This window comes from Corvus cornix, chromosome 8 (assembly GCF_000738735.6).
Source record: "Corvus cornix cornix isolate S_Up_H32 chromosome 8, ASM73873v5, whole genome shotgun sequence".
In the NCBI taxonomy this organism is placed as follows: Eukaryota; Metazoa; Chordata; class Aves; order Passeriformes; family Corvidae; genus Corvus; species Corvus cornix.
This window is the reverse complement of record NC_046338.1, coordinates 4,946,357-4,974,351: the sequence shown is the minus strand read 5'-3', so window position 1 is coordinate 4,974,351 and position 27,995 is coordinate 4,946,357. Positions and strand designations below refer to the sequence as shown.

Below are 27,995 nucleotides of genomic sequence, written 5' to 3'. Positions count from 1 at the left end.
AACGTTTTCCCTCCCCCTCACCCTCTACCTTTGCCCCTACCTCGCATTGTGCTCCCATCGGGAGCAGCCAGACCTCTCCACCACGATGTTTGGCCCCAGGGTATTCCTACAGAAAATCCTGATTCTTCTGCAGGTTACTCTGTCTGTTGTTGTTGGCAAAACACTGATGATACTGTTCCCTAACGCCATGAAAAGGTACATCCTAAAGATGGGCGAGAAGAGCAGAATGAACCAGAATCCAAAGTTCAGCTACGAAAACTGGGGCCCAACCTTTTTCAGCTTCAAGTATTTGCTGTTTGTGCTGAAGGTGAAGTGGAAGAGGCTGGAGGATGAAGCCCATGAGGGACACCCAGCACCCAACACGCCGGTGGTGACCCTCGGCGGGGAAGTTCGTCACCTCCTGGATTTCATGGCAGGTCAGTACTTGAGCCGTGTAGCTGGGTTTGGTTTGCTGAGAGCATAAATGAGGAGATTCTGCTGAGGGAACAGGGACAGGCAGCTGGCACCTGAGTGCATCACGTGCACACCACCAGCACTCACTTCATGGAGAAGATGCAGCACATTTACTCCAGCTGCCTCTTGATTTTCTGCTGAAAGCCAAGGTAATAATTTGCTTTCAGGAGAGAAGGCCCAGAATTGAACCGTTTGCAATGATTCACAAGTGTTGGCTGTCGTTCCCTGTCCATACAGAAAATTCCACACCAACTCCCTTAGCCAGCCTAAAGCCTAGAAAGCACAGGGTGGGTTTTTCCAGATCCAAAGTGGCTGGGAATAAAGCAGAAGTAGCTGCTTTGTACTTTGTCCACTGCCTCCCACTGAGATCTCAGCAGAACATGGAATTAATAATTAAGCTGCAGCCTCCATCCCCATGGGAGGAATTACATCCTTCTCTCACTCTGCTTTCCTAATTATATAGAGATATTTATGTAGGAGATGGGACGCAAAATGGAAGAGAGATACACAGATCTACATGAAGGTACCACTGTTATTTAATTCTTTAGGATGTGGATCTGTGTTAGCAGCAGCTTTTAAGTTAACCCCAGCCAGAAAGATCTTGAACAAATTTCATGTAATTTAGCATAACCAGACTAAAAGAGGTGCTTAAAAATCCTGCAAGCTCTCTTACATCAAGGTCTTGCAAACAGATGCCAACACCAACACAATACTGTGTTAATTTGTAAGCAACTGCAGATACTTTTGCCAGTGTAAGGTTAGTTTAATAATAATATATAACCAGAGTTCTGTTTGGACAGGAAATTGCAGAAATACATTGAAAGCATGAAAGCCTGTGATGCATGACTGAAAAGTCTGCAGCTTCCCCTCAGCTCAGCTTGAACTGACACATCTAAAAAAATCTGGACATGAAAAGGCACTGGGACTCTGTCCTTAATGCCCACCCCTGAACCACTGTCCCTGGATAACCTTGCAGAAGGCCATGTTTAGTATTTTTGAAGTTGCTCCATACTAAAGATCCCTGGGAGGCTGAGATTTTGGATCAGTTCCCTATCCCAAAAACGTTGGTAGCTTGAAAATTGGCCCTTGTGATGAGGAAAAGAGAAGCTGTGTGACTGCAGGGTGCCTGCTGCCTGTACTGGGCAGGGCTCCTTGCTGGATGCGGCACAGATCAGAGCCAGGCTAGGAAAAGCACCTTTAAGCCTGCTTTGCAGAGATGCAGAGGTTCTGCTGCTGATTTTAATGACCTAGGAGAGGTTTATGGAATCAGTGACTTAGTGTTGCCCAGGAATCTCTGCACCAGAGGCTCAGTTCAGTGTATTTAGTTCTGTCCTTCCTCCCTTCGCTTAACCACAATTTTTTTTTTTTTTTCCCCCCCAGATAACCGACCTTTAATCCTGAATTTTGGAAGTTGCACCTGACCTTCATTTATGCTAAAATTTGATGAGTTCAACAAGCTCATCAAAGATTTCAGCTCAGTAGCAGATTTCCTTATCATCTACATTGAGGAAGCTCACGCAGTAGGTACAGTACAAACGCCACAGTGATGCCAACCACAGCTTCAGATGTGTCATTTCCTCTAGAAAAAAAAAGCGTGTTAGCAAAGGAGGGGGCTGAAAACAGGAGAGAAACCTTCAAATCAAGTGGCAACACCACATCGAGGGCCCAGTTTGTGTCCCTAATTCTCCTAAGATTTTACTCACACATCTGACTTTACACTGAGTTACTCCTGCTGAAGACACCCAGCTCTGTGAAGGACAGAGTTATATGTTTTAAAAATTGCATCTAAGTGTTAGTGCAGCTCCTTTTGGAAAGAGGAAGAAAAGACATTTCATAGAACAAAAGTTAAGTGTACAATGCCAGCATGTTATGTGTTAACAGAAAAATACCCTAGTTTTTAACATTTTGCAAGGACAAGACACAGACTCCAATTTGAAAAATTTAGCAAGCCAACAATGCACCCTTGTTTATCTACGCTGGATTCTAAGTAACACATTGGCACTGCTTTTATCCCAGGATTAAATGTTTTTCTAAAACCTAACATTTATAGTTTTCTAGCAATATGTCATTTTCAGCAGCTGAGAATCAGGTAATGACTAAGTCAGTCATCAAACCCTTTTAACTAGTTTTTACTTTATTAGGAGGAGTTGTGTGTAAATGTTTGTTTGCGTAGTTCTGAAAAACAAAGGTGTGTCCTGGCTCATGTGTTTAACTTCTCACAGACCTATAATTTTGGTTTATAGGCTTAATGAGTACAATCAAGTAGAATGAACAACACTGACAAAGCTTGCCCAAATAGAACATATATTCCCCTCCTGGTGTATTTCTATGGTCGATTTATGTGGGAAAATTTCAGCTAAAATCCATCAAATATTTCTGAATCCGGGGCAAGGGGAAAATACAGTTTGATGAAATGAAAAGGAAAAAAAAGTAGATCTTGGGACCACTTATTTGAAAAGCTCTAGTGCTCCCATAGTCTTTCATTTCATGGCAGGTTTTGGTATTAAGAATAAACTGCAAGATTCTTTTAACCTAGTTTTGGGATATGACACACAGTATATCTCCACCCTTGCACCTATTCAAAATGTTCCTTGCTAAATCCCTCCCTCATTTGTTTTAGATGGATGGGCTTTTAAAAACAATGTTGTTATTAAAAATCACAGAAGCCTTGAAGATCGAAAAATTGCAGCCCAATTTCTTCAGAAAAATCACCCTCTATGTCCAGTGGTTTTAGACACCATGGAAAACCTGAGCAGTTCAAAATATGCTGCGCTGCCAGAACGACTCTACCTGCTCCAAGGAGGGAAGGTCATCTACAAGGTAAAAAATATCCACAGCAATGAGCAGAATATAGAGATTTTAAAATTTCAAGGTAACTTGAGACTGCTTTACATTTAACAGTCAGTATTTCATTCTGTTTGAGAGCTAAACATTTCACAATGCACTGTAACTGTGGAGAGAAATGAACATGCAGCACAACCAGTCTGAGCCTTTATAATGTACATATTTGATGTACACCCCAGTCTTACTCAAACATTTATCTTTTGGCTCACTACTAACCCGAGGTACATCTAAGCTGTGAGATCCAGGAACACTTCCCACCTGCAGGATCCAGACACTGGCTCTGTCCCAGTGACACAGCAGGGTGTAACCAGTGCATAATCATCTCCAAGGGATGGCTCCAGTGGAAAGGGAGCCCAGGCACACCTGCCCACAGTTCTGGTGCAGCTGCTGTGCTCTGAAGGACTTCTGCTCTGTCTGCCTGAGCATCACTGTGTCATTTTATTGCCTTTGCAGGGAGGAGTGGGGCCTTGGAATTACCACCCCCAGGAGATACGTGCCATCCTGGAAAAACTGAAATAGAGAAAGAAGAGGACTTCGGAGTAAAGACTATTTGGATAAAGAAGTTCAAGAATAATTTTTCACAAACATAAGACTAAGGAATAAATAAAGAATTAAAAAACAGCCATAGAGACAAGAAGAAAAAAAAGAATGCTTTATGGCATCTAAGGAGCATCTGTAATGAGGTCCATTATGTCTGTCTAGAGGCTTTCAAGTGTCATCCTTGCAACACCAATTTCTGTTCTGTAGTAACTTACTACTCTTATACCACATGCAGTAATGTGGGAGCTGGGTCCACTGAGCTCTGGATACCAACATTTACACTTGCAAGGAATATCCTGCAGGACAAACTTCAGGGTGGTGACATTTGCAAGAGGCTACTGGCATGCAAAGCAACTGATTTCACATTACTAGACACATTGCACTTGTATATTTAAAATGTTCCCTTTCACTGACTTCAGGAGGCTTCTGAGCAAGACAATCTCTATCAACATCTGTTTCCATGAGTATTTGTTATGATGGTCCCAGCATAAAGCACCGGCGGCTGTGACCTGATTGTAGAAAATATTTATAGAAACAAGGGATTGAGCTACAATTATTAAAAGTCTATCAAAGCACTTCATATGGCTTCAGTTTATTTCCCTCCCTGCCCTGCCTCTCTCCCCAGGTTATTTCTAAGCATTAGCAGATATTTATATTCATTCTAATAATCTCTGAGTTTGAGCTGATCAGAAAGTTACCAATTTAAGGACCTTTGAAGGATTTGTTTGACAGTAGGAGGTAATACATCCCACTTGCGTAGTTCACACTTCTTTTCTATTTACCTCAGAGCACAAGGGAAGCATTTTACAGGAAATCGAGTTTTAATTCATGTATTATGAAAGCCTGATATAAACATACTAACTTAAATGGACTCAGTTATGCTCAAGTGTTCTAGGCTGACAGTTTAGGTTACAAAATGAGAAAGCTGTTACTACAATTAACAACAGCCCTGCGTTGTGGTTGGACTTGACGATCTTAACAGTCTTTTCCAACCTAAATGATTCTATATTCTCCTATTCTATTCCATACATTAAACCAGCAAGGAATACATACCACATCCATACCTTCAAAAAACCACTTTAATACAAGGGTCTAATAATAAACATGCTCTGCAGTGCAGCTATCAAAATGTAACTTCCTTATAAAAAAATTAAATGGAGGCCCAAATTTCAGCTGGACTCAAGTGTTCTCTGCCGTTCCCTCTGCCATCACCCGATGCACTGACACAAAATGATCAAAGGCAGATTTGATGACAAAACGCAAGTAAGTGGCTTGGAACTCAGGAAGCTGCAGAAGGAATAAAAATAATGTTATTGCATTCTCTGTAGTAACAAAAATACCAAACCACATTTGCAGAAGTTTGTTGGACACAAGGATCTGGATATTTTGGTGTCTGATTTTGAACGGCACATAAATCAAACTCTTTGACCTGCAATTCAAAAAACTCCTATCACCTCCTGAATTCTGCAGCCTTAAAGGCAGCAATTGAAGGAGGGAAGATTAGCACACTTCTGGAAAGGGCCCTTGCACATTGTCAGGAGCACTAGGCAGGTGCAATTTCATAGCATAATCTATAGAGGAGCAGCTGGGAAGTGCAGTTTCACACCACAATCTACAAATTCCTCTCTTTAACACCAACTGAGCAATAATTGTAAATAAAGACATGTTTGGGTTCTTTTATGGTTTCTCCCCACTTAGTCCAGACATCCCATATCATGAACCACTACTGATGTACACTCTAAATACTCACTGGAAATTCTTCCATTTGGAGCTGTCCTTCTGTGTGTTGCAAATCTAGAAAATATATTTTAAGGTAAATAACAAAGAATAATGTGCAATGCTGTGAAGTTTTCACTGACCCAGAGTTCAAATACTATGAATTTACACTGCACATAGACATTGTTCTTTTTTATTTTCACAAGGTGATTCAAGAGAATACTTTTTTGCAATATCCCACTGTGTGTATATATACCCTACTCATTACCGTGTTATAAAAGGTCACCCAAGAGGCACTAGAGAAAGCCAATCCCCAAACCAAACAATGCAGGAAATGGCACTCTATTACACTATGTAAGCCTGGTTTTAATTTTTGGAACATGAAGTGCACAAGTAGTGCTTTTAGCCCTTATACAGCATTTTACTCTCCAAAGTGCTGCAGAAACTAGCAGTGTTCACAACATTCACTTAAACATGACCGTTACATTAATGTCTAATAAAATAATCATCAAGCCACACTTTTGGATGTCATATGAGAGAGCAGTTGATGAGTTGAAGGTAACAAAGGGTAACTTCTTCAGGGCCAGAAATTACTTCAAAAATACAGACTTTTCAGAATCAGCAATCTAGCAAAGTTGTAAGACAACTGTGTGGTATGTTGAGCAGTCCTGGAAAAAAACAGACCACTGGAATATGTTTCACAGCAATGCTAAATTTATAAACTTCCTACAGCCTACTAAAATAACATTTCAAGATCTATTCAGCTTGTGATCTTACCATGTTACTCATGTTAGAGATAAAAGAAAATTAAATTCTACGTTTCTGAGGAATATGAACAGAATGACTGAATGATATTAAGCAGGACCTGCAGTGAGATCCTTTGTTGAAATCAGTTTTAAAATGAATGCAAAGAGATGGTTTCAAAGAATGTTATTATGGTCTATAATAGTTTCTGAAAATAAACTGTGTTTTCTATATAACTTTCATTACACCTCATTGCAGATATGGAATATTTGGTTGGATTTTTAATAATTCAAGAATTTATTTTCAAGTTTTCTTCTCTTTTGCTAAGTGTGAAAGAAAAGGTGTGGCAAAGTGATAATTTTGTATCAGATAGTAAAGGCTCCTGTTTATTTGAAGTTAGGTTGTTTTTAGAAAAACACATGGATTGTCTAACTGTCATCCTTTGACTGTAATTTGCAATTTTTAAAATAAGTTTATCTGTGATTTCCTATTAAGCAAAACATGCCAGTTTTCCTTTGTTTAGGGAGGCATCCAACCTTGCAGCTTCTCTGCCTTCTAGTCCAGCAGAAGAATCCCTTTCTCAGCAGCAAACCCTTCCACACACTGAATTCTAGTTTCCTAACAGCTTTAGGGCAATGGAGCCCAAATCCTGAGCTGGTATGAATTACACAGCCTCTAGCTGGGGCAGTGGAGCATAATAATCTTGGCTGAGAGAGTAGTTTAAACTTTTGGTATCCATCTTTCTCAGACTAAAGTAATCTCTAAGAACTAAATGCAAATCATCATTCAAAGCATGCCCTCATGTGAAAATGTTAATTGTAGACACTGGGAAACAAATTTTTAAAGTTAGTGAAGAAGGTGTAGAACCCATTCTAAAAATATTGGCCAATGAGAGAAGCAGAGAAGTCAAGAGAGGCAAGGGGCCAAACTTGTGATAATCTTCAGGGGGCTTATCTGAACCAAGTGTCCCTCTGACAATCCTTTAATAAATTAAAAAAGAAGTACAACCCATATTAATTTTGTTAGTCTGATCCTCCTTCAGATCTTGACCAGACATTTATCTGTGTCTGCAAATTAGCAAAAATAAAATTTAAAAAATAACAATTCTTTTAGGAAATAATAGAAACCCTTTTAGCTCAGTACTAAAGAAAACAAAAAAATGGATACAACATGGATAGCTTCAAGTTTCATCGAGGCAATTTTGTATTGTCATTCAAAATGTTATAAAATTCAGCAAAATGGCTAACTGATACAAGAATTACAAGAATTTTATGTCAACATACATGAAGAGAAAAAGCATTTAAAAACTGCTGTACATTTTCAGATTTCCCAGAATGGATTATTTTAATCAAAATTAATATGGGCATTCATGCCCTGTTTTTCCTGTTATATCACTTTTACACTGACATTTAATTAAGTTCAATGGAGTTATTTCTAATTTACAATATAGCATGTAAGAAGGATCAGATCCTGAGACTTTAATATAAAGTCTCACATCACAATATAAATAAGCATCCTTCACTGTGAATCAGAAACCTCTAAAATAGATAGAGAGCTTAGTACAGGAGTATCAAAATGTTAGGTAGGAGGGGCTTAGTACTTTTGGTCTTTAAAAACAAAACAAAACAAAACAAACCCACCAAAAAACCCAAAATGGCAACAACAAAACCCAAACTTCTACAATATTGTACATATTTGTATTAAGCTTTCTGGATTACTTCTTGGTATGCAGTTTTAATATCCTTCTCTCTTTGACAAGGTCAGGTCTGCTTTCTCTTTAAGGCAGCTCAAGAGATTCAAGTTATAGCTAATTGGTTTGATTATTTGTTCTGTAACCTCTAATTCCCTATGACCTTTTCCAAGCCCATTTTCAATTAAATGGGCCAAACTAGTAAAGCTTATACTGGGCTTTTGGTGAGACCTGTCAGAATGTCTTGACAAATTCAGTGTTCCACGTACTAGGTTGCTTTCAGACCAAATGCAACTGCGGAGTTAATGCTGTTTTTCTTTTAAGGTATATCATTTGTCTGTACAGAACCATTGATTTTCACAGGAAAAAAAACTACAACCAAACAAAAAATATTTATTTTTCTATACTATCCATACAGGCTGGTCCCTAAAGATTAAATGTGTGTATATATATATATATATATATGCATCCAACATTGTAACTTTAATCTTTTTCTTATCCACTTCCCTATTTGATTAAACTACATTGCCTTATACAAGAAGTCCACCTGTAATTGGGATAGAAATATCCTTACAGGGTACAAACATTTCTAGTTAAAAAAAATGGATTAAGAAAACCTGAACTTTTCCCTTAAGCTGAGCCATCATTATCAAGCATGATCATAACAAGAGAATTGTTAAAACAAGACAGGTGTAACTGGTGTTTTGATTTAGACTTTACAATTATTATAAATGGCATGACTGCCCTTTATAAGAAAACAAAAAATAAAGCTCCCTTGTCACACCCTGCCCCACGTTTGACAGTGGGATGTGGTGTTGACTTGTTTCAGGAAACCTGTTTTCTCTTTGGCTTCGAAAGACCTACATTTGTGCTTGTTTTTATAAAACTGTCACTCTGAAGTAAAGCCCAGCAATTATTCCATTATCTAGAACAATGAATGGTTGGGATATGCAAAATGGTAGGAGGAAAAAAGGGGGGGAGAAAAGTGCTTCAAGCAGCAAGTTAACACCTTCCGGAAGGGACTGAGTACCTTCCAATTGACCTTAGTTCATCTGCACCATTCTTCCTAGCACTTGCTTTTCCCACACCACAGTACAAAGCCTTTTCTGTGACGTCATCCCCTGCTAATCACGTGCGCTATCCCGCGAGTTCCTGCGGAGGCTTCTGAGTTTTGGGTCTGGAATTTCCCCGGAGTACGGAATGGATTCAGGGGAAAACCCGGACTGGATTTTTCCCGGAGTACGGAATGGATTCAGGGGAAAACCCGGACTGGATTTTTCCCGGAGTACGGAATGGATTCAGGGGAAAACCCGGACTGGATTTCTCCCGGAGTACGGAATGGATTCGGGAGAAAACCCGGACTGGATTTTTCCCGGAGTACGGAATGGATTCAGGGGAAAACCCGGACTGGATTTTTCCCGGAGTACGGAATGGATTCAGGGGAAAACCCGGACTGGATTTTTCCCGGAGTACGGAATGGATTTCAGGGGAAAACCGGACTGGATTTTTCCCGGAGTACGGAATGGATTCGGGGGAAAACCCGGACTGGATTTTTCCCGGAGTACGGAATGGATTCGGGAGAAAACCCGGACTGGATTTTTCCCGGAGTACGGAATGGGGGCAATCCAGACTGGATTTTTTCAGAGCAGTTAGTTATATTATAATTGGAATGAAAGGCAATTTGCTAGCTGAGATTATAAAATATTAAAGGACAAAAAGGTAGAAAAACCTCCCAAATGCTGACCTCTGGCCCAATAAAAGGAAAGTGATAGAGATATCCTTACACAGAAAGAAAGACAAGATCATTCCTGAGAAAGCAGACAAGAGAGAAAGATGAGAGTGTGCAAACTGGCAAGGACTAGCACTGTAAGAAATGCTAGTATTAAATCTTGAGGAGCTGTTAAAGCAGGTGGGGCAGTGCTCGTTATCTCCTACCATGACTCATCCTTGGTAACTCCCTCCAGGTGTTATCTCTGTTTAATGGGCAATCAAGGACCCACCACGTGACTCACAGAATTACGTCAAGCCATTGTTAGATGCTCCACCCAGGGGGAGGAGCCAAGTATCCCCACCTGGATCTAATCTGGGGTTTGGAACAAAGCACAAGCAGCCCTTAACTCCTGGATTCCCAGAGCTAGCACTGCACCTTCAGGTGAAGACCAAACTGTTTCTACAGGATCACTGCTTCAGCAGGACTTCATCTGGATTGCTACCACCACCCTGCCTAACAGGGTGTCAGGCTGCATCCTGACTCTGTCAGTGTTCTTGTGCTATTGTCTTCATTTCTTTTAATTTTCCTATTAAATTATAATTCTGACTTGTGATCTTCCTCTGGTTTGCTTACAAACTAGTACATATTTAAATCACTTAGTCAATATAAATAGCTTTCTTTTCAGATCAGATCAAAGATATGTAAACTTAAAGATCTTTTTTAAGAGTCAAAAATTATTTTGAAAATATCTTGAGATATAATAATTGCCAAGGGAAAAAAAACTCCAGTGCATTGTTTGCATACGAAAATCTCAACAAAGTTCCCTTTAACAAAATTCAAAACATAATCATCTGATAGTGCATATCTTCAAGGGTCAGATAAAAGTTTCATATATTTTTTATGAGGCTCTTCTTGTTCTTGTGTTGATAGCAATGGTACAGGCCTGCTCAACAGTGAAATACAAAGTTAGTTAAATAGTGTATTTGTGCAATACACAGGTTTCTTCTACTCCCAGCCTCCCTAAGATGGCCTGCTTTATTTCTATTCTTCAAGAAGAGAGGAAGCAAAATCCTACATAAAAATATATGAGGGGTTACAGTGATTCTTTGAAAAAGACCAACATTGTTACCACAAAACCACACAAACTCAGGAGTCTTACCTTTTTCAATGCACTGTTCAAAACCCACAGGGTCCTTAGATGTGCTTCTTTCAATCCTTAAGGTCCGCACTAAAATATATATAAATTTGAAATATCAACACAAGTTCTGATTCTTTATTGATAACTGTATTTATTCTATTACTTTACATCCACAAAGCACTTTCAAAGCACTAATTTATTTCTTCTCTAAGCTATGGAGATTGTGGACATGAAGGACAACTGGTTTGTGAAAATGAATCTTTATGTGAAGTTAAATGTTTATGAATCTGTTAAAAGTGGCTGCTTACAGACTATGAGACTACTGTGGGAGCTTTCATTAAGGCACAGACACACACTTTAATATAGCACGTATTACCTACTGTAAGACACAAAGTCTTACCCAAATAACACTGGATGGCGACTTTGCTGATTTTTACACATTTGGGAAAACCAATAATCAATTCCTGTGGGAACATGCCTGTTGTCGTCCAAAATGTTTTGGAACTTCTGTGGAGAGAACAGGACAAAACCCTCAACTGCAGCTTTCCATCTATAACCATCTTGAATTAAATTTATCACAGAAAAATATGGACGGGAAAGGAAGAGAGGAAAGGGAAAGGAGAGGGGTGGAAAAAGACGGTGGGGAAGAAGGGAAGGAGAGGGAGGAGAAAGGGGGGGGGCGGTAAGGAAGGGGGAGACATTTTTATTTGCGGTGCTTTCAGCAGTGCCCTGTACAACGATGGGGCCGCTCTCTGGAGGTGTTTACAACTCGCCGAGCAGGCTCTGTACCCTGGCGGCACCACACGAACCCCGCAATGGCGGTGGGCCCCGAGCAGTTCCACTCTGCGGCGACTGGAGCGTGAGGGCGAAGGGCCGACCCCGGCCCAGCCCCAGCGGGCTCCGTGCGGGAGGAGCCGCGCCCGCGCCCCCGCCCGGCCCCTCACCCGTCCGCCACGCTCTCGGCAGGGTGCTCGGCATCGCTGGACGTGGCCAGGACGAGAGCGGCCCCCGCCGAGCTCCGGCACCAGTCGGCGGCTTTCATCGCGCACGGCGGAGCTGCCGCTACCGGGCAACGGCGGCGGCCCCCCCCGCACGGCCGCTCCCGGTGCGGGAGGTGCGGGAACCCGGGGCCCTCCCCTGGCTGGGCGGGACCCGCCGCTCCCGCCGCTCCCGCCGTGCCCCGCTCCGCCCCGCCCGCTCCGCCCCGCCCCCCGCGGCCCCGCCCGCCGCCCGCGGGCGCTGCGGGACGGGCGGCGGGAGCGCGGAGCCCCGGCCCGGCTGACGGCGCGGCCCCTCCCGGGGCAGGTAGGTGGGGGCCGGGAGGATGGGGGAACGAGCGGGGCTCTGGCCTCCCTGCCCGGCGGGGCGAGGACCCTTCCCCCTGTGCCCTTCCCCTTATTCCGCCTCCCCTTGTGCCCCTTCCCCTGGCGCCCCTCGGGGCTGTGCCCGCTCACGGCGCGCTCACCCCCGGGCACAGTCCGATCCCTTCACGGACCCTTCCAGCGTGGCCCCCGACCCCGCTCCGGGCTGGACTCGATCCCTTTGCCCCCGCCTCCCCATCCCTTCGGTACCCCCGGCCCTCCTCGGGCAGGGCCCGATCTTCTCCCGCCCCTCAGGACCCGGTCCCCAGCCCCGCAGGGCAGGAGCTGAGAGGATCCCGTCCCTCTGCTGCCCCTCGCCATCGCAGCTCTGAGCTCTCCTGCCCCCCGCCAGGACCCCGCTCACGAACCAGAGCCCCCCGGGACCGGCTGGGCAGGGGGCACCGGGAGATGCCCACCCTCCCAGGGAGGGAGGTTCCAGCAGTCTCCATTGCCCTGCTGCAGTCAGACATGTGCCCTCTTCCTCCTCCTCCTGCTCCTGCCTGCAGCAGAGCCAGGCCTGGTTGTGGGGACACTTCCCACTCAACCCCAGCTCCTCTCCCGCTTCCCCTGCCTCCATCCCGGGCGTGGGATCCATCCTGGGCCTCTCAGCCAGCCCGGGGTCCAGTTCCCACTCGGATGGGGTGTGTGGTTTGGTGGCAGGCAGCTCACACCCCTGCTCCACACAGCCTGGCCTCCTTGCACCACAGGGTTACGTGGCCATGCTCAGGGCTCTAAGGGGAGCTGCCAGCTTTGGGGTCTTCCCTGGGTCGTGTTTTCCTCTGCGGCTGTTCTTCACCTGTCTGTGATTTGTTTTTACAGAGCTGGTCGAGGGGAATGTCGTACTGTCTCCACTCAGAAAGCCATTTGGATACTGGGCCAATATACGTGCGTGAAAATGGGAAGCTGCACGTGGTAAATCCGGGTGCAGGCGGCGTACAGAATGTCACTCCCAAAACAAGACCTTTTAGTCTGTTTTCCAGAAGTTTTTCAGTGGAGCTTTGCATGAACAGGGAGGACGATAGGGCAAGGAGGCAGAGGACTGATCATTTCATCTTCACATACACTAAGGAGGGGAACCTCCGCTACTCAGCCAAGTCCCTCTTCAGCCTAGTGCTGGGTTACATTTCTGACAATGTTGATCACATTGACTCGTTGATTGGTTTCCCAGAGCAGATTGCTGAAAAGCTCTTTTCAGCAGCAGAAGCAAGACAAAAGTTCACAGAGCCAGTGACGGGACTGAGAGCTCTGCAGAAGTTCACTGAAGCCTATGGCAGTTTGGTGCTGTGCTCACTGTGCTTGCGGAACAGGTAAGTGTGTCCCCTAACAAATCTTGTCACCTGCCAGGGCTTTCTGCTAGCACACTTCAAGCTTCTCCTAAATTAAATTAAATAAAAATATATTTTGGGCTTATAACACCACCTAATTTTAATGGAATGCCCTGAGCCTTATCTGATTCTTGTGCTTGCTGCCTTTTGTCCCATCCCTTTCCTACAAGTGCAGCTGCAGGTTTCATTTTAAGATACAAATCATAATACAGGTAACAGACTACATCTGTTTTAACCAACAGGGGATCTTACATGGAGGATTCAACCTGCAACTATTTTTTAACAATAATGATCAGCACTTCTGTGGAAATCCATGTGCTTAGTGCTTTCTCAGGCATTTCATGGGATGTTTCTGTAATTGCTGTTTAAAAGCTTTTTGACACACTTAGCTGACTGTACAGATAAAATACACCCTTGCAAATTATTTGGGTTTACTAAGTATAAGCTTGCTGTCCTGTCTCATTCTGGGGGCTCAGAAGAAGATACAGACTTGTGGGTAAGTTGCAGGTTTTGAAATCAGGCAGATTTTACCTTAATTTATTTTTGTTGCCATCCCCATATTGAGTGTACTTTAACAAGGTCCTGATTACAGTCCAGCACTAGTTTTTCCATCTTCTCAGTGTCCACATCTTTCACTGAAAGAGTCTTGCCAAGTTTAAAACTGGTTTATGGTTTTAAAGCCTTGCTCCTACTGAAGTCTTTCCCAATAATAGAGCCCGTCTCTTCCATCTCTGCCCTTGAAAAAGGGATGGTTTATCCAGTTTAAAATCAAAGTACTGGCATATTCATCTGAAGTGCCAAGGGTGTTCTGAGCACAGTAGGAATGTTTGAGTAGAAGTCAATTATCCTTTGTTTTATCCTTTAAACCTACTCCCTTTTTATCTCTAGCACAGATAATTTTATGGCCTTAATTTAGAAATTAAGCTACTTCTGGCATTTTTTGCCATTACAGAAAGCTGAGTTAAGTATCAAGTCTTTGAAATCCAGGAAGTGAGGCATTAAGGCATTTTCTGATGAATTTTATTTCTAAAAGAGCCCACTCTCCTCTCCAGAACCCCCCTGAGCTAGTAATCTCTCTCAAGAACTGGCTTGTGCTCTGACTGACTGTATGTAGTGCTTTTTGCAGAGCCAAATTGCACAGCAAAGGGTTTTGGGGGGTGGTTTGATGGGGAAACTTACACTGGGAGGATATTAAGGTCCCCTTATTTGCATGGACTAAGAGGTGTTCCTGGAGGGATCAAATTAATAATCACCCCCAGTTTATGCAGTGACGATGCTGACCTCGGGGTGTGTCTTGCCATGGGGAATATGAGGTAAATTCAGGAGAGATCAGTGAATTTTGAGCTTGTCTTGCCACAGGGGCAGCATGAGGTGACTGCAGGGGAGGTATTGAGGGCTACGTGCTCATTACTGCATACTCATGCCTGCCATTCTTCAGTGGTTTGTTCCCATCTCTAAACCTCCTACTGAATAGCTCCAGCACAGATGTTTGCGTGGCTGCTGAGTGAATCAGACCAGGGAACCAGCATAGCTAAAAAAATAACCCACTGAGGAAGTGCTGCCCGGGGTGTAGCCGCAGCTCTGGCCAGTCCTGGACTTTTACCACGATCATGTATTTTATTGACATATATAAAATGTAAAATTTTGCCACTGACAAGCTATCCTGTCCTGTTTAAAATCCACATTTGAGGTGGATTTTAAACCTGGATGAACGTGGATTTGTCTATACCCTTCCTAGACACTGAGGAAGAGCAGTTGGTGAAGCTGACTTAGGATAAACTGGGATATTTTCCATTATTCTGAAATAATACAACAGTAATCTCTAAAGAAGCTCCTAATAGTAATATTTGCAAGTTGAAGTCTTGTTAGTCCAATTTTTTGCATCAAAGCAAAACCATGACAGTGATTTAAGGAGAAGGCTGGGAATTCAGACATGTTGTGTGCCAGCTGCACGTAAAGAGGTACTTAGTGCAGCTGGGTAATTTCTGTCAATTTTCACATAGATCCTGAGCAGAAACGAGTACATTGTACTTATGACACTTGAGGATATAGACACCTTCTTATGTGCCTGAGCACTGATGGAGTTTTTTTTGCCTTTGCAGATACCTGGTTATCTCTGAAAAGCTTGAAGAAATTAAGTCTTTCCGGGAGCTGACGTGTTTGGATCTCTCCTGCTGTAAACTTGGAGATGAACATGAGCTGCTGGAACACCTCACCAAAGAGGCCCTGTCTAGGTACCAATTTCTTGAGCTAAAAATGACACTTTCTTTCCTACCACTAAGCAGTTCAAAGAATCAGGCTGAGACTTTAAAGGGAAGTTTCAAAGGCTGCAGAGTGTAAGGTTGAAGATTTTGGTTGTTCATAAAACCTGTTCTGGAGGTAAACAAAGTACAGAATTTATTGTACACAAGGCACATACTGAATCATGAAAAGTACTAAAAATACGCAAGATAATTTACTGTGTCATGTTTTTAAATCAACATTTTACAATTTTCATTGGCTGGGTAAAAAATATATCTTAGGCATTTGCAACAGTTTTACACTTACGTTTCCTTTTTCAAGGGGGAACTTTATCAGCCAAGTTTTTAACAAAACTAGTGTTCTAGACGAAGATTTCTGCAAGCAGGAGGTTGAATATTTGGTTAGTTAACATCTCAAACTGGTAAATTTTCTATTTTTGTTTGGTAGTAAAGAATGACAAGTTGAGGATTTTGGAAACCATAAGTAGGATGACTGCTGATTGAGGATGTTATGTTGCTGTAAGATTTTGGTGCATTTTGCATCAAGGTTTTGTCTTGAAGTGCTCTGAAGAGAGCACTTTAGTGTGATATTTTTTCCTGAGTTTTGTTAATCTATGTTATAATACCTCATTATTTTCTTAAAATCATTGCTGTATCACTTATCAAATCTGTCCTCTCTCATTTTGCCAAGCATTTTTCTTAGTTTTGAGTGCATTTCAGTTTGGCAGCCTTGGTATAAAGAACTTCAGGGTATAAAGAAGCTTATTGTCTCTGTTGGCAAATGTTTGGCTCTAGGATCAGTTTGTCACTGGAGCTGTGGGAATAGCTGCTCAAGTAGTGCTTCTGTTGAGCTAGCAGGGAAATATAAAGATATTTGTTACTCCTGCTAACCCAGGCTCCTTTGTCACTGCTTTTTACAGTGAGCCTGTAGGGGTTGGCATAAGATGACCCTTCTGACACAGAGTTTTAGGACATTTTGCAAAACTGTCTGAAAAAATGACCATAAACTACATGTTTGTGTCTCTTCCTGCCAGCGTGAAAAGGCTTCTCCTGAAGGACAACTCCCTGTCAGATGCTGGCCTGCGCAGGATGACAGCGCCCGTCCGTGTGCTGAAAAAGGGGCTTGACAATCTGCTGGTGCTGGACTTGTCCTGTAAGTGCTTCATGTTTCATAACAGAAAGAACCTGTGTCCTTTCTGATAAAGAGTTTGTCCTCCTTAGTACTGAAGCAATACAATTAATTTGTTGATTGCCGTGAGCCAAGTGCTCAACCCCAGATTTCACCAGCAACCTGCCAGAAGGCACAGGGCAGACATGAACTCTCAGGCTACTTACATAAATAGTTTTGGGAGTTTGAGAATTGGCATTGTAAATATTTGTATTTTGATAATTAGAGGGGAAAAGTCAGTCTTGTTCCAGTATTAGCTTTTGGAACAAATACTTCCTTGGTATTTTGATCATCTTTTTCCACATCATGCAGCTTAATTAACTTTACTTGGCCTCACAGGTAACCCTAAAATCACAGATGTGGGAATTGGATACCTTCTTTCTTTCAAGAAATTGAATTGTTTGGACATTTCTGGGACAGGTCTCAAGGTAAAAATAATGAGAAAAAGTTTATTGGACAAGTATAATAAAAGTTCTTGCCCTCTGACTGTGGTATTTCCCTTTTTCCCAGGATGTCAATGCTGTCATTAAGCGGCTCCAAATGCAGATAGGCCTGGTTCATTCAAAAGTGCCTCTGAAAGAATTTGATCACAGTAACTGTAAAACAGAGGGATGGGCAGAACAGGTAAGGGGGGGTTAAATCTGCTTTACTCTCTAAAAATTTGCCTCATAGAGCACGAAATCGCTGAATAGGAAAGAACAAGGGATGGAGTTGTTTCAAATGGTATTTCTGTAAATTTTTTTTTTAACTCCTTCATCTGTTCTTTCAGACAGTTCTGCAGTGGGAACAGGCAGTTATGGAGTCCATGAAGCCCCAGCACAACTTGAGATCCAGAGCAGCAGCTCTTCACTTCTGTATGTAACTGCATGGACACCACGGAGTTGATTTATTTTCTTTTCTGTGGGGAGTACTTCCATACTTTATGGGGTTTTAGTACAAATGGCATCTCAGCCGTGCAATTTTAGCCCTTTGTGTAACTGCATTACAATGTACTTGAGGTTTTTTTGTTTGTTAGACTGCTGGATAATTCAAGTACAGCACAGCAGCCTGCTTAGGGCAACATATAACAATTGATTTTTTTCCTTAAAAATCTGAGTCCAAAATATAAATTATATTTTTTCCTCTGGACATTTCCAAGTTGGCTTGGCCAAAACAATTTGTACCACAAAGTTATGCATTTTACAGGAGAATTCTGTTTTTCCCAAAATCTAAACTTGATTTTTTTTTTTTTTTTTGCTTGTAGATGGCAAGACACACAGAATAGAGGAAGTAGTCAAATGCACACTGGTGGAGCCAGAAACTAAAGCATCTGGAAACTTGCAGTTTTATAAGGATAAAGTTCAAAATTGCCATTTACCTTTGAAAAAGGAGGTTGCAGGCAGCCACGAATTAAAGAACAATAAAAAAAGAGCTTTGGCTGAACAAGAGAGAGAAAGGACTTCCAAACAGAAGCATCTGTGCCTCACTGTAGAGGACTGGGATTTGTTAAATACCTACTGAGTCAGAAAGAAGTGGGTCTTTTGTTTGTTATTCTCTTGCTGATGAGAGGATTTGGACATATTGAGAGGGAGTGACAAAGGAGACAAGTGCTGTTAAATCTGGTTGCTGTGCCATGCCTGTGGGGTAACCTGTGCTGGGGGAGGGATAGAGACAAGAAGGTTGGTAATACTACTGTATATTTTCAATACATAATAATTTTTTCAAATAAAGTTTTTGTTGTCATCCTTAACTTACTCTTCTGATGAAGGTATTTTTCGCCAGAACAGCTGGACCTATCCCTGCTCTCCTGCTTCTCAAGGGGCAGGACACGAATCACTGCAGCTCATCTGACATGAAGCTGCACTGGGCTTGTCAAGTGCCACAGGATGTTTACAGTGCTGCTAGAACAGAAACCTCAGCCTGAAAGCACCAGGCTGTGCTGATGGGGCTGTGGCAGAGGGAGGAAGCACAAAGGATAAGCACAGGCCTCTGGGGAGGGAGGCACGAGGCTGTAACACCTCACCACAGTCATTGCAGAAGCCCAAAGTGGAACACAAGTCCCCTTTCTTTCTCATTTTAGCCCAGGACATGAGAGCTGGAATGAGGTTACTGTAGAGATTATGCTCTGCAGTTGTAATATATTCTGCCTGACAAAAATTCACTGCATTTGAGATCATTCTGTGGTTTAAAACCCATTTTCAGTGTGCCTGCAATACACTTAACTGTACTTCCCCATCTGAAAACATTGAGGGGCATTTTGATTCAAATATGAATGATGCAGATCAGCTGTAAAACACCTTGACACTCAGACCTGTTTTGTGTTGGTCTGTGCAGCTGTAATGCTGCAGGTAACTTTGTCATTGAATTCCTGCCCTGAGTGTTTCCATCAAAACTGGCTGAGGTGCACAGTGCCCATCATTGTCCTCTTAGGCCTCATGAGGCCAAAGATTTTCTCCAGGTTTCCCCTACTAGTGCTTCTTCAGAGGGTATCTTCCTTTTTACACTGTTGTTTACCATAATTCATCACCAAGAAAAGCAGCACATCCTTGGAAACCATGAAGAGGCCAAGAAAATGAACTTCAGCTCAAAAATGCATAAAGAACAAAACCCCTTTGTCTTTCCCTTACTGCTGAATTTTCCTCAAAAAAAAGGACTACACACAAACAAAACAGGCACACTTGCATTCAAATCCTACTTTCTTTTCCCAGAACCTCAAAGCTATTAATAGCTTCCCCTGACAACTACATCAGCTCTCTGCTGAGACAAATAATGGCACAAATTGTGACTCAAAACAGCAGCTCAACGGGGAGGAAGATGTGCAATCTTCCCCCTCAAGCTGCTTCTGGTGCAATTGCCACCATGGAATTTTTGGCCAGCCCTCCCACCATTGGAGATCTGCTGATCTGACCACGGAGAGATGCACATTTTTTTACCAATCCCATTACCTGGGCCCTGTGCTGAGCATGAGGGTTCCTGTATTTTTTTTTTAAAAGCTGATTAGTTCAATCCTTACTGCACTGGGATAACATTTTACAGGCACAGAGAAAACAAACCCTGCACCCTGGCCAGGCCTGGAGAGGGACAGGTGAGTAAAAGCAGCTTTAACATTCCCCCATGCAGAGTTTTGCCATATTCCAGGTGAAGTGTGAGTCACAGAACTGTAAAGCTATTTATAAAAAGATCTTTCAGATTTCCGCCTGTATCCCAGTGACAAATTAGAAGCAACATTCACCATTGATCTGAGTTATGGTGACAGGCAGAGCTGCAGATCACAGGACAGAGCAGAAATGAGTGAACAGGGGTTTATTTTTAAATATCTATGACCTGGGGTGGCAATGGGAAAAAGATCACCTCATGTTTATTTTGGGCCTAGAAAAGTAAAAGTATTCACTGTAAATGTGGGGTTTTCCTCAGAGACAATGTTTTAGATACAGATGAGATTTTCAAAGGAGCAGAGAAAACTTCATCTTTCTTAAATTTCAGTGTCATGTCCATACCTGTATCCTGAGGACTGCTTTGAAGGCTTGGCTGCCTGATCCTGCCTTGCTGGCAGAGGAACAAAACAAGCAGCAAACAGATCCAGTGTCATCCCACACCGCCCTGGGAGCAGCACTTGATTTTCTGCTGCTCTCTGCTCTGAGGCTGCAACTTCTTTTTCCTCCTTTCTTTGCCAACTTCAGTGAAACCTATCCCAGCTCCATGGCTGTTCTCAACCTGCTGCTGCAAAACTGCACTGCCCTGCAGGTTATTTACTTGCTGGTTCCCTACCCTGGCTGTCAGGGACAGCTACTCTGTCCCCAAAACCCTGAAACTTCTCCAGTTTTCCTTGCCATTACACTCTCTGTGTAGTCCTTTATGGTTTGAGAAGAGAGCAGGAGGTGGTCTGAGCAGCAGCTCCCCACGGTGTCACCCCCAGCACAGCACTCCCAAGGAAGCGTCCCAGGAGCATCAACACAGAGCCCTCAAAGTCACTGCTGAAACCACCTGCAGATGTGTTTTGAACACAAATAGAAGCTTCTCCTCCTGCCAGTGAAGATCAGGACTGTGAAGATGTGTTGGAGGCTCACCTCACGCAGCTCTGCTCCTTGGGGCAGTTCTCAGTGTCCCTCACATGGCTGCCTGCAGAGGCCCCAGCACGTTCATAGAGGAGAAACCCCGGCCCAGGGCTGTGCCAGCAGTGGCTGGTGAAGCATCTCCAGCACAGCACAGCATCGAGTCAGTGCTGCCCATGCAGGAAGTGCTCACCTTCACACGGCAGCAGACTCCTGGGAGCTGTCCCACAGATGGTGTCCAGCCAAGGGCTGCCACGTGCCCTCGGTCCTTGGTCCCTGGTCGGTGTCACTGCACTGCTGGGGAGGATTTGCTTGGGCTGGAGCTTCCCAAGCAGGCAGCAGGGGAGGACCCCAAGGCTCCAGGGCGACATGTGGGAAGCACCGTGCTGTCCCCAGCAGGGTGGGTGCCAGGATTCAGGGTGTGCAGATGAACTCGTCGGACCAGCCCAGGCAGTGCTGGATGCCATCCCGGCACAGCCTCCTGGGGATGCAGGAGCAGAAGTCGTAGTGCACAGGGCTGCAGCTCCACCACTCCCACCCGCATGGCGGGCAGGCGGCCACTGGGAAGGATGGAAAACAGGGAACTGAAATGCTTCAGCTGCACTGACCCCCCCCCCCTCCTTCCTTACATGGGTTAAACCTTTTCATCCCCCAGCAGAAAAGCCACTGTGACAACCCTGCGACTGTGAGCCCACCAAAGAAGACACAGGTTTGGTGCTACTCATGGGAGACAACCAGAGTGTGACATTGCAATGACCTTCATGGCAGATAGGCCATCCTGGGAGGAACAACTAACCGTAATTCTTTTTTTCCCCCAAACTATGGAGCTTACTTCGGAGCAGACCTGCTGCTCATTTTAGCAAGAGGAGGATCTCGATGGCTTTGAAGCTGCTGAGACTCAGCTCCCGCCCAGCTCAGAGATGTGCCCATCTGCTGACCAGCTACCAAAGGCCAAAATGAATGGCCACTACTGACTACAGCTACACATCCTGACAAAACTGTTCCACATCAGCAAGCCACAGAGGAGGAGCAGCTTTTGGGTCTGGGAGCAAAGCATAAAACCTTTCCCCTCTCAGTTGCCACCAGGCTTTGATGCAGAAGCCTTGGCAGCTGGTGGGATTGAGTCTGCATGGTTCTTATTCACACCCTATCCCAGCTATTTTGTGTTTTAGTGGTGGATGCCAGTCTCCAGGCATTTCCAGCAGCATCCACAAGCACCACACCTGTACAACCTGTCTCAATCCATCAGCAGAAAAGGCAGGAGCCAGCAGACAGACTTACAGCTCCCTGTCTCGTCAGAGCAGTCCCCGCAGTCGTTCATCCCGTTACACCTCTGGTCAGCATAGACCCAGGATCTGGGGTTACTGCAGTGGAAAACCAGGTATTCTGGGAGGCTGTGGGGCAAGTCACCTGCAAGGACACACACAGAGGGCACGCTTAACTCCACCAGGCATAGACACGCTGGCTAAAATGGGGATGGCACACACCAAAGGCTGCTGTCAGGACACTTCCCCTGCAGTATCAAATGAACATGAACAAATGGGGAAGCTCTGTCACTGGACACAGGAAGTCTGCCCCAGGTTTCTGCTTTATTTAGTTTTTTTCCCCAGGGTGACTGAACAGTAAATTACCCATGTAGGCATACAGCTTCACTGATGGAGGAAAACTACAGCATGGTTTTAAAAAAAAACCCTGGGAAGGTCAGAGGAGCTTGGAGTCTTTGATTCCCGGCATTCCTGCTAGGTTTTGGGCAGTGCCATCTCTCAGCATCTGCCTTACAAAGGCTCTACCAGGCTTATCTGCTCGCTTAGGCAGCTGGAAGCACGGAACAGGATTAGAGAAACCGTGGCTGCTGTCTCACAGCTGGAAGACCAGTGCAGGGGGGATGCTTACAACAAAACCACTCACCACAGAGCTGCTCCTGCTCATCCTCTCCGTTCCTGCAGTTGCTGACCCTGTCACAGACCCAGCTGGCTGGGACACAGGTCACTCTGTCATCACACAAGAAGCCTGTCCGGTTATTGGGCGCTGTGCAGAAGCGGTTCACTGAGGGGAAAGCAAGAAGACCTTTATTTTCCAGCATTTTTATGATACAAGGAATAGATCAAGGGGAGTAAAGGGGGGGTTCTGAAATTAATTTTTTGTTCTGGAAATAACCAGGGGCCGGGATTAATCTCTAGTAGGTTCATGGCAGAGTCTGAAAAGCACACCAATAGTCTTAAGTGTGACAGTGCTACCCAGAATTATCCCAGCCCTATGGAGCAGGACAGCAGAGCCAGGGAATGGCTGGTGGCCATTTGGGCTGTGCAAAGCTGGCACAGCCCCCATCACCCTGCTTGTCCCTTTCCTTCCTCCTGGTCTATGCTGGAGAGCACCACTAAACACACAGTGATGGACATGAGGGCTGTGCTCATGCAGCATCTTTTTTGCCTCCCTTACCAAAACAATAACCACTCTTGGGATACAACCTGGTGCCCGTGGCAGGAGTGCCAGTGCCACTCCCAAGGCCAGGGCAGCCACAAGGACGAGCAGTGCCACGGCAGAGATGCAGAGGTGTCTCTGTGTGCAGCCAGTGCAGGGACCACGTGGATGGCAGTGGCCTGGAGGAGGAAAGAGAGAGAGGTGAGGGCCTGGGGAAGGGTCTGGGGTATCTCAGAGGGGAACAGTGCAAGGACACGAGGCTGATGTTTTGGGGTCTCTGCATGCGAGACTGGTATGGGCTGCTGGGCTTTAGGGGTTGATAGCTGAGTTTAAAGAGCCAAGCTCCAGCATTAAACACCCCCTCACAGGGCATTTTGCTGCTTGCAGTGTGGAAGAACCTGTGCTGCTGTTACAGAGCACCGGGATTGAATGGCACAAACGCTGTGTCTCCATCAGAGCTCATCCTGTGGACTCGGATGCAGAAGGATGAAGGCCAAGCCTCTGCCCAACCCTGTGGGACAGCAGTGACACCAAAACATGAGGCAAGTCCGTGTCAGGCTGGGGAAGGTGCCCTCCCAGAGCCCACAACAAAACTCCTCAAGAAGTAAGATTTCATTTTACAGCACTTCAGGCTTTCTGCCCCAACCAGGACTCACACCCCCATGGAATGAGGCTGGACTATCAGCACAAAATGTTGAGAAGGAACTGAAGAGCTGCCCTTTCCCTCCCTAACGACATCTCCACGACACAGCAACCTTCCAGGGACTCCAGCTTTCAGAAAGTCAGGTACATAAATCAAACCAACTGCAGCAGCTAAAGGCCAAACCCACAGTCATTGCAACACAAGGGCAGCACACATAGGAGCAACGCCAGGCACCCACCCTCACCTCAGCAACCTGCACCTGGAGCTTTGCCTCTAAACCAACTGGGTATTTTCCTCCATTCCTTCATATTCCCACACCAATAGCAAAAAATATTAGTGTGGTCATCTCAGAAACGTGTAACCAGTCACTTAAGAGAATCCTGCCTTTATAATTGATTTTGGTATATTGATTTTTGGTGTATCTGAACGTAAAAATCTTTAATTATAATTTTAAAAAGCTTTCAAGGAACTTAAAGAACTTTTAAGTTAGAATTTGTCTTAGCTGTGCTTTGTGTTTACTTAGTTGTTTCAGTGTTCAAACTCAAGGGAAGGCACAGCCTTTGCTCAACAGCAAAAGGATCCTGATTCCAGCAACCTCCCCCTCTGTCACACTCAAGCAGGAGCCAAACACAGAACATTTCAGCTCAGAAGAGAAATGGTGAATTACAGCATGTCTGTGTCTACAAAACACCTCTGACCAGAAAGCACAACAATTACAGATGGACTTGTGTATAAAATAATGGCAGTGATGAAATGTTGCAACCTGATCTACAGGATTGCTATTTGATTCTGTTTGATCCCACCTTGTCCTTCAGAGTATGGGCAAAATTTGCAGAAGTTTGCCTATTAAGACGTATGGGAAACCCACAGCAAGCTCATTATGACAGACAAGGATGACCTATCATACCACTATACATATGACTGCCAGCTCCAGGCCAACACAGAACAGGTGAAGTTTATTAATTTTATAGTCTGGATATTTCACTACAAAGAAAAGGAGGAAAATCAGTCCAAACAGCCCATAAATACTGGCTGTATGTTACATTACATCAATAGTTTCAATTGACTTATACTTTAATAATAGAACTCTGCATTTTATTCATTACCTCTTTCTCCAGAGAAGGACTGTGTTGAACCAAAAGTAGCTACATCACCGTTTCTCTAGAAGGAAAGGGATAAAAGGTTGTTTACAGAATCCCACAGCCACACAAACTTTGCCTTTCTAGTTCTCACACCATCTTACCCAGGAATACACCATGTACTCCTTTATTACATACAAGCAAAAGTTGCCTCAGTGGAAACACGGCCCAGCTTTAATTCCCAAAACAACCGATCACATCACCTTTTAAACCTTAATTACCCATTTGTAAAACAAACACTAACCAAGTCCAGTGCTTTATATCAACACTTCTCTTTTGTATCAAGTTAAGTAGAAGCAACTCAAAATCTCAGAGAAAGCAGTAATAAAGAGGTCAGGCAAATAGCACTATCAAGAACACAAGTACTTCAGAGAACAGCAGGATTTTTCTGAAGGACTGTACCTGGGGATGAGTTTTGTTCATGCTTCCCAGAACTCCAGGGGCCACAGGGAGTTCTCTGCACCTCAGCAGAAGCGATGTTACCGGGATACAAACCCAACAGAGGCAGGAGAGCAAGGAGAGCACTGCACAGGCAGGAGGGGACTGGCAGGGCGGTGGTGAGCCTCTGCTCCAGCCCTCAACGAAAGCCAACCACAACCTCTGTCATTCTTGTGTCACAGTGTTTCACAGCAGGGTTCAGACAAATCATAACGCAAACATTTAGGAAGCCAAGAGCCCTGCTGAGAGTCCAGAAGAGGAACACTCACCTCTAGCTCATCCTGACTGAATTAACCCCAGTGCCAGCTAGGGAAAAGCCCCTTTCACAATGAAAGCTTGAGGGAAGAGTCTGCTCATCTTCATGAAACTCTCCTTTCTCCACACCTCCTCCCCAAGACAAAGCTGTCACACTGCCCTTGTGGCAGCACCAGCCCAGACTCCTGCCAGATGATGAGATCTCAGGAGAGCTGTGCAGGATACAACCATCTGGAACAGCTTCCTTGCTTGGGCAATGAGTACAGGCTCAGGAAATCCTCCAGGGTCCTCTTTTGCTTGTGTGCTTGAATTTCCAGGCCTGCAGGAAGTTTTAGCAGCTCAGCCCACAGCAAACACGAAGTTACAAATACATTGCAGCCCTCTAAGCTGGCTGCAGGTCTTGGCACAGCACATGCAGAGGGGAGTTTTACAGCTTCAAGGATGAAATTTCATGAGCAGGCAGCTTTTCCATGGGGGTAGTGGGGAGAAAAAGCACCAGCATAAAGTCTTTGAGGAGCCCGGGTTGTTCTTGCAAGAGTTTACTAAAAGGCCTGTGTAAGAGCCAGGTCAAGCAGGCCAGCTATGCATACCCTGCAAAACAATCTACAATGAAGAGTTTAAAATGTGGAGTCAGCCCCCTCTTGGAGACAAATGTCCATCTGAGATGTCCAGAGAGGGACAACACAGCTGGGGAAGGGTCTGGAGCACAAGTGTAATTGAGGGAGGGAGCTGAGGGTTTTTAGCCTGGAGAGAAGGAGGTTCAGGGGGACCTTCTCACTCTCTTCAACTCCCTGAAAAGAGGTTGGAGCCAGGTGGGGGTTGGGCTCTTCTCCCAGTTGACAAGCAACAGGACAAGAGGAAACAGCCTCAAGTTGCACCAGAGAAGGTTTAGATTGGATAGCAGAAAAAAATTTCTTTACTGAAAGAGTTGTCAGGCATTGGATCAGGCTGCCCAGGGCAGTGGTGGAGTAATTACCCCTAAAGCCATGTGGATGTGGCACTTGGGGACATAGGTTACTGGTGGCATTGGCAGTACTGGGGGAATGGTTGGACTCATTCGTGGAGGTCTTTTCCGAGCTAAAAAATTCCGTGATTCTACAGCCTGACATCTACCACCATCTGTTTCCTGCTGCAGGATTATCAAAGTCAGCTGTAGCCAAGCAGGGTACAGTTGGATTTTAGAGCAGTTACCCACATCAAAGACTGCTTAGAGTTCAGAAAAATGAGTTCATGACAGCGAGGTAAGAAACATAAGCAAGCTTTTCTGAAATTTAAATTTTTTTTTTTTTTAATTGCTGAAGATCAGAAAAGCTGAAGACGCAGCAAATATTAAAGTATCCAATATGATAGGTTATTGTTAATTCTAGCACCTAAAAATCCCCCAATTTCCCCCAAATGTACCATGGCTATTTCTGCCAGCAGTGAATTGCACACACTAAAGAGGGTCACCTCATTTGTGTCCAGATGATTCCATTCTAAATCTGATACAGGCTCAGTTGAACACATGCCTAAAGAGAATATAAAATGCTTTCCACCTGCAATTTCAATAATTTAAGGCCCTTCATTTAAACAGTGGTTTTGAGCAGAGATCAAACCCAAATTGCAGCCTCTGAAAATTGAGATGTCGGTAAGTCAAACATTTGACAAAAAATGAATAGGAAATGACATTTTGCAAAGCCAAATGCCAAGATAGCTTAAAGAGTCCATTTAGATTAGAAGTCTTGAGAAACAGTTCAATTGCTTGCTAGTTATCTGATTTTACTGAGGGAAGATCTTTTGATAAGTTTACAACACTTACCAAATTCCTCAGGCTCTGGCTGGCTCTGGATACAGCAGTGCCAAGTGCCAGAGTGCCACAGGCACAGAGCTCTCTGTGACCCAAGAGCACAGTGCTGAATCACTGGCTGCACTGCACAGATCACTCAGCTGAAATGTCATTAAACAGCAAACAAAAGACAAAACACCCAATGAAAGCACAAGTTGTTTGCTTAACTCGAGCCCGGGGCTGTAAGCAATGGAGTTTTGAAGAGAAAGTTTTGTGAAATCAAGTCATCAGCCTAACAGAGGTTGTACTGTCCACGCTGGAACAAGCAAAGAGCCACGTCTGCACGGAGCTGCTCCCTCTGCAACCACGCTAA

At 44.3% G+C, this 27,995-nt stretch overlaps 4 protein-coding genes across 5 annotated transcripts; 2 read left to right on the top strand and 2 right to left on the bottom strand.

The window, feature by feature from the left end:
• Positions 1 to 22: 22 nt before the first annotated feature.
• Positions 23 to 4,417, top strand: DIO1 (iodothyronine deiodinase 1). 2 transcript variants are annotated; one of them, XM_010408807.3, is made up of 4 exons: positions 86 to 416; positions 1,834 to 1,977; positions 3,074 to 3,273; positions 3,751 to 4,417. In XM_010408807.3, exons 1-4 carry the CDS (start codon positions 86 to 88, stop codon positions 3,814 to 3,816), a joined length of 741 nt encoding a protein of 246 aa, XP_010407109.2. In that variant the 3' UTR covers positions 3,817 to 4,417. The 2 variants fall into 2 exon arrangements, with proteins under 2 accessions (XP_019147421.1, XP_010407109.2); XM_019291876.2 differs by lacking the exon at positions 3,751 to 4,417 and having other exon boundaries at positions 23 to 416; positions 3,074 to 3,378.
• HSPB11 (heat shock protein family B (small) member 11) lies at positions 3,935 to 11,985 on the bottom strand. Its single transcript, XM_039556224.1, has 5 exons — positions 11,781 to 11,985; positions 11,237 to 11,343; positions 10,858 to 10,926; positions 5,588 to 5,631; positions 3,935 to 5,124 (listed from the first exon to the last, which is right to left on the bottom strand). The coding sequence occupies exons 1-5, from the start codon at positions 11,876 to 11,878 to the stop codon at positions 5,017 to 5,019; spliced, it is 426 nt and encodes a 141-aa protein (XP_039412158.1). The 5' UTR covers positions 11,879 to 11,985; the 3' UTR covers positions 3,935 to 5,016.
• An 80-nt stretch (positions 11,986 to 12,065) lies between these two features.
• On the top strand, positions 12,066 to 18,659 carry LRRC42 (leucine rich repeat containing 42). The gene is made up of 8 exons (XM_039555767.1): positions 12,066 to 12,141; positions 13,017 to 13,504; positions 15,625 to 15,756; positions 16,797 to 16,915; positions 17,270 to 17,358; positions 17,441 to 17,554; positions 17,700 to 17,784; positions 18,174 to 18,659. Exons 2-8 carry the CDS (start codon positions 13,032 to 13,034, stop codon positions 18,428 to 18,430), a joined length of 1,269 nt encoding a protein of 422 aa, XP_039411701.1. The 5' UTR covers positions 12,066 to 12,141; positions 13,017 to 13,031; the 3' UTR covers positions 18,431 to 18,659.
• On the bottom strand, positions 18,149 to 26,734 carry LDLRAD1 (low density lipoprotein receptor class A domain containing 1). The gene is made up of 6 exons (XM_019291711.3): positions 25,567 to 26,734; positions 25,132 to 25,186; positions 23,430 to 23,561; positions 22,870 to 23,007; positions 22,243 to 22,371; positions 18,149 to 21,521 (listed from the first exon to the last, which is right to left on the bottom strand). Exons 1-6 carry the CDS (start codon positions 25,585 to 25,587, stop codon positions 21,376 to 21,378), a joined length of 621 nt encoding a protein of 206 aa, XP_019147256.3. The 5' UTR covers positions 25,588 to 26,734; the 3' UTR covers positions 18,149 to 21,375.
• Between the last annotated feature and the right edge of the window lie 1,261 nt (positions 26,735 to 27,995).

Coding starts and splice junctions, on each gene's coding strand:
- LDLRAD1 (XM_019291711.3), bottom strand. CDS start 25,587: ATGAACAAAACTCATCCCCAG. Junction 22,372..22,869: donor TGAGCAGGAGCAGCTCTGTG/GTGAGTGGTTTT, acceptor GTGTCCTTGCAG/GTGACTTGCCCCACAGCCTC. Junction 21,522..22,242: donor CTCTGACGAGACAGGGAGCT/GTAAGTCTGTCT, acceptor CATCCTTCCCAG/TGGCCGCCTGCCCGCCATGC.
- HSPB11 (XM_039556224.1), bottom strand. CDS start 11,878: ATGAAAGCCGCCGACTGGTGCCGGAGCTCGGCGGGGGCCGCTCTCGTC. Junction 11,344..11,780: donor GCCGAGAGCGTGGCGGACGG/GTGAGGGGCCGG, acceptor TTCTCTCCACAG/AAGTTCCAAAACATTTTGGA. Junction 10,927..11,236: donor CGCCATCCAGTGTTATTTGG/GTAAGACTTTGT, acceptor TATATATTTTAG/TGCGGACCTTAAGGATTGAA.
- LRRC42 (XM_039555767.1), top strand. CDS start 13,032: ATGTCGTACTGTCTCCACTCAGAAAGCCATTTGGATACTGGGCCAATA. Junction 17,359..17,440: donor TTTCTGGGACAGGTCTCAAG/GTAAAAATAATG, acceptor CCTTTTTCCCAG/GATGTCAATGCTGTCATTAA. Junction 17,785..18,173: donor AGCAGCAGCTCTTCACTTCT/GTATGTAACTGC, acceptor TTTTGCTTGTAG/ATGGCAAGACACACAGAATA.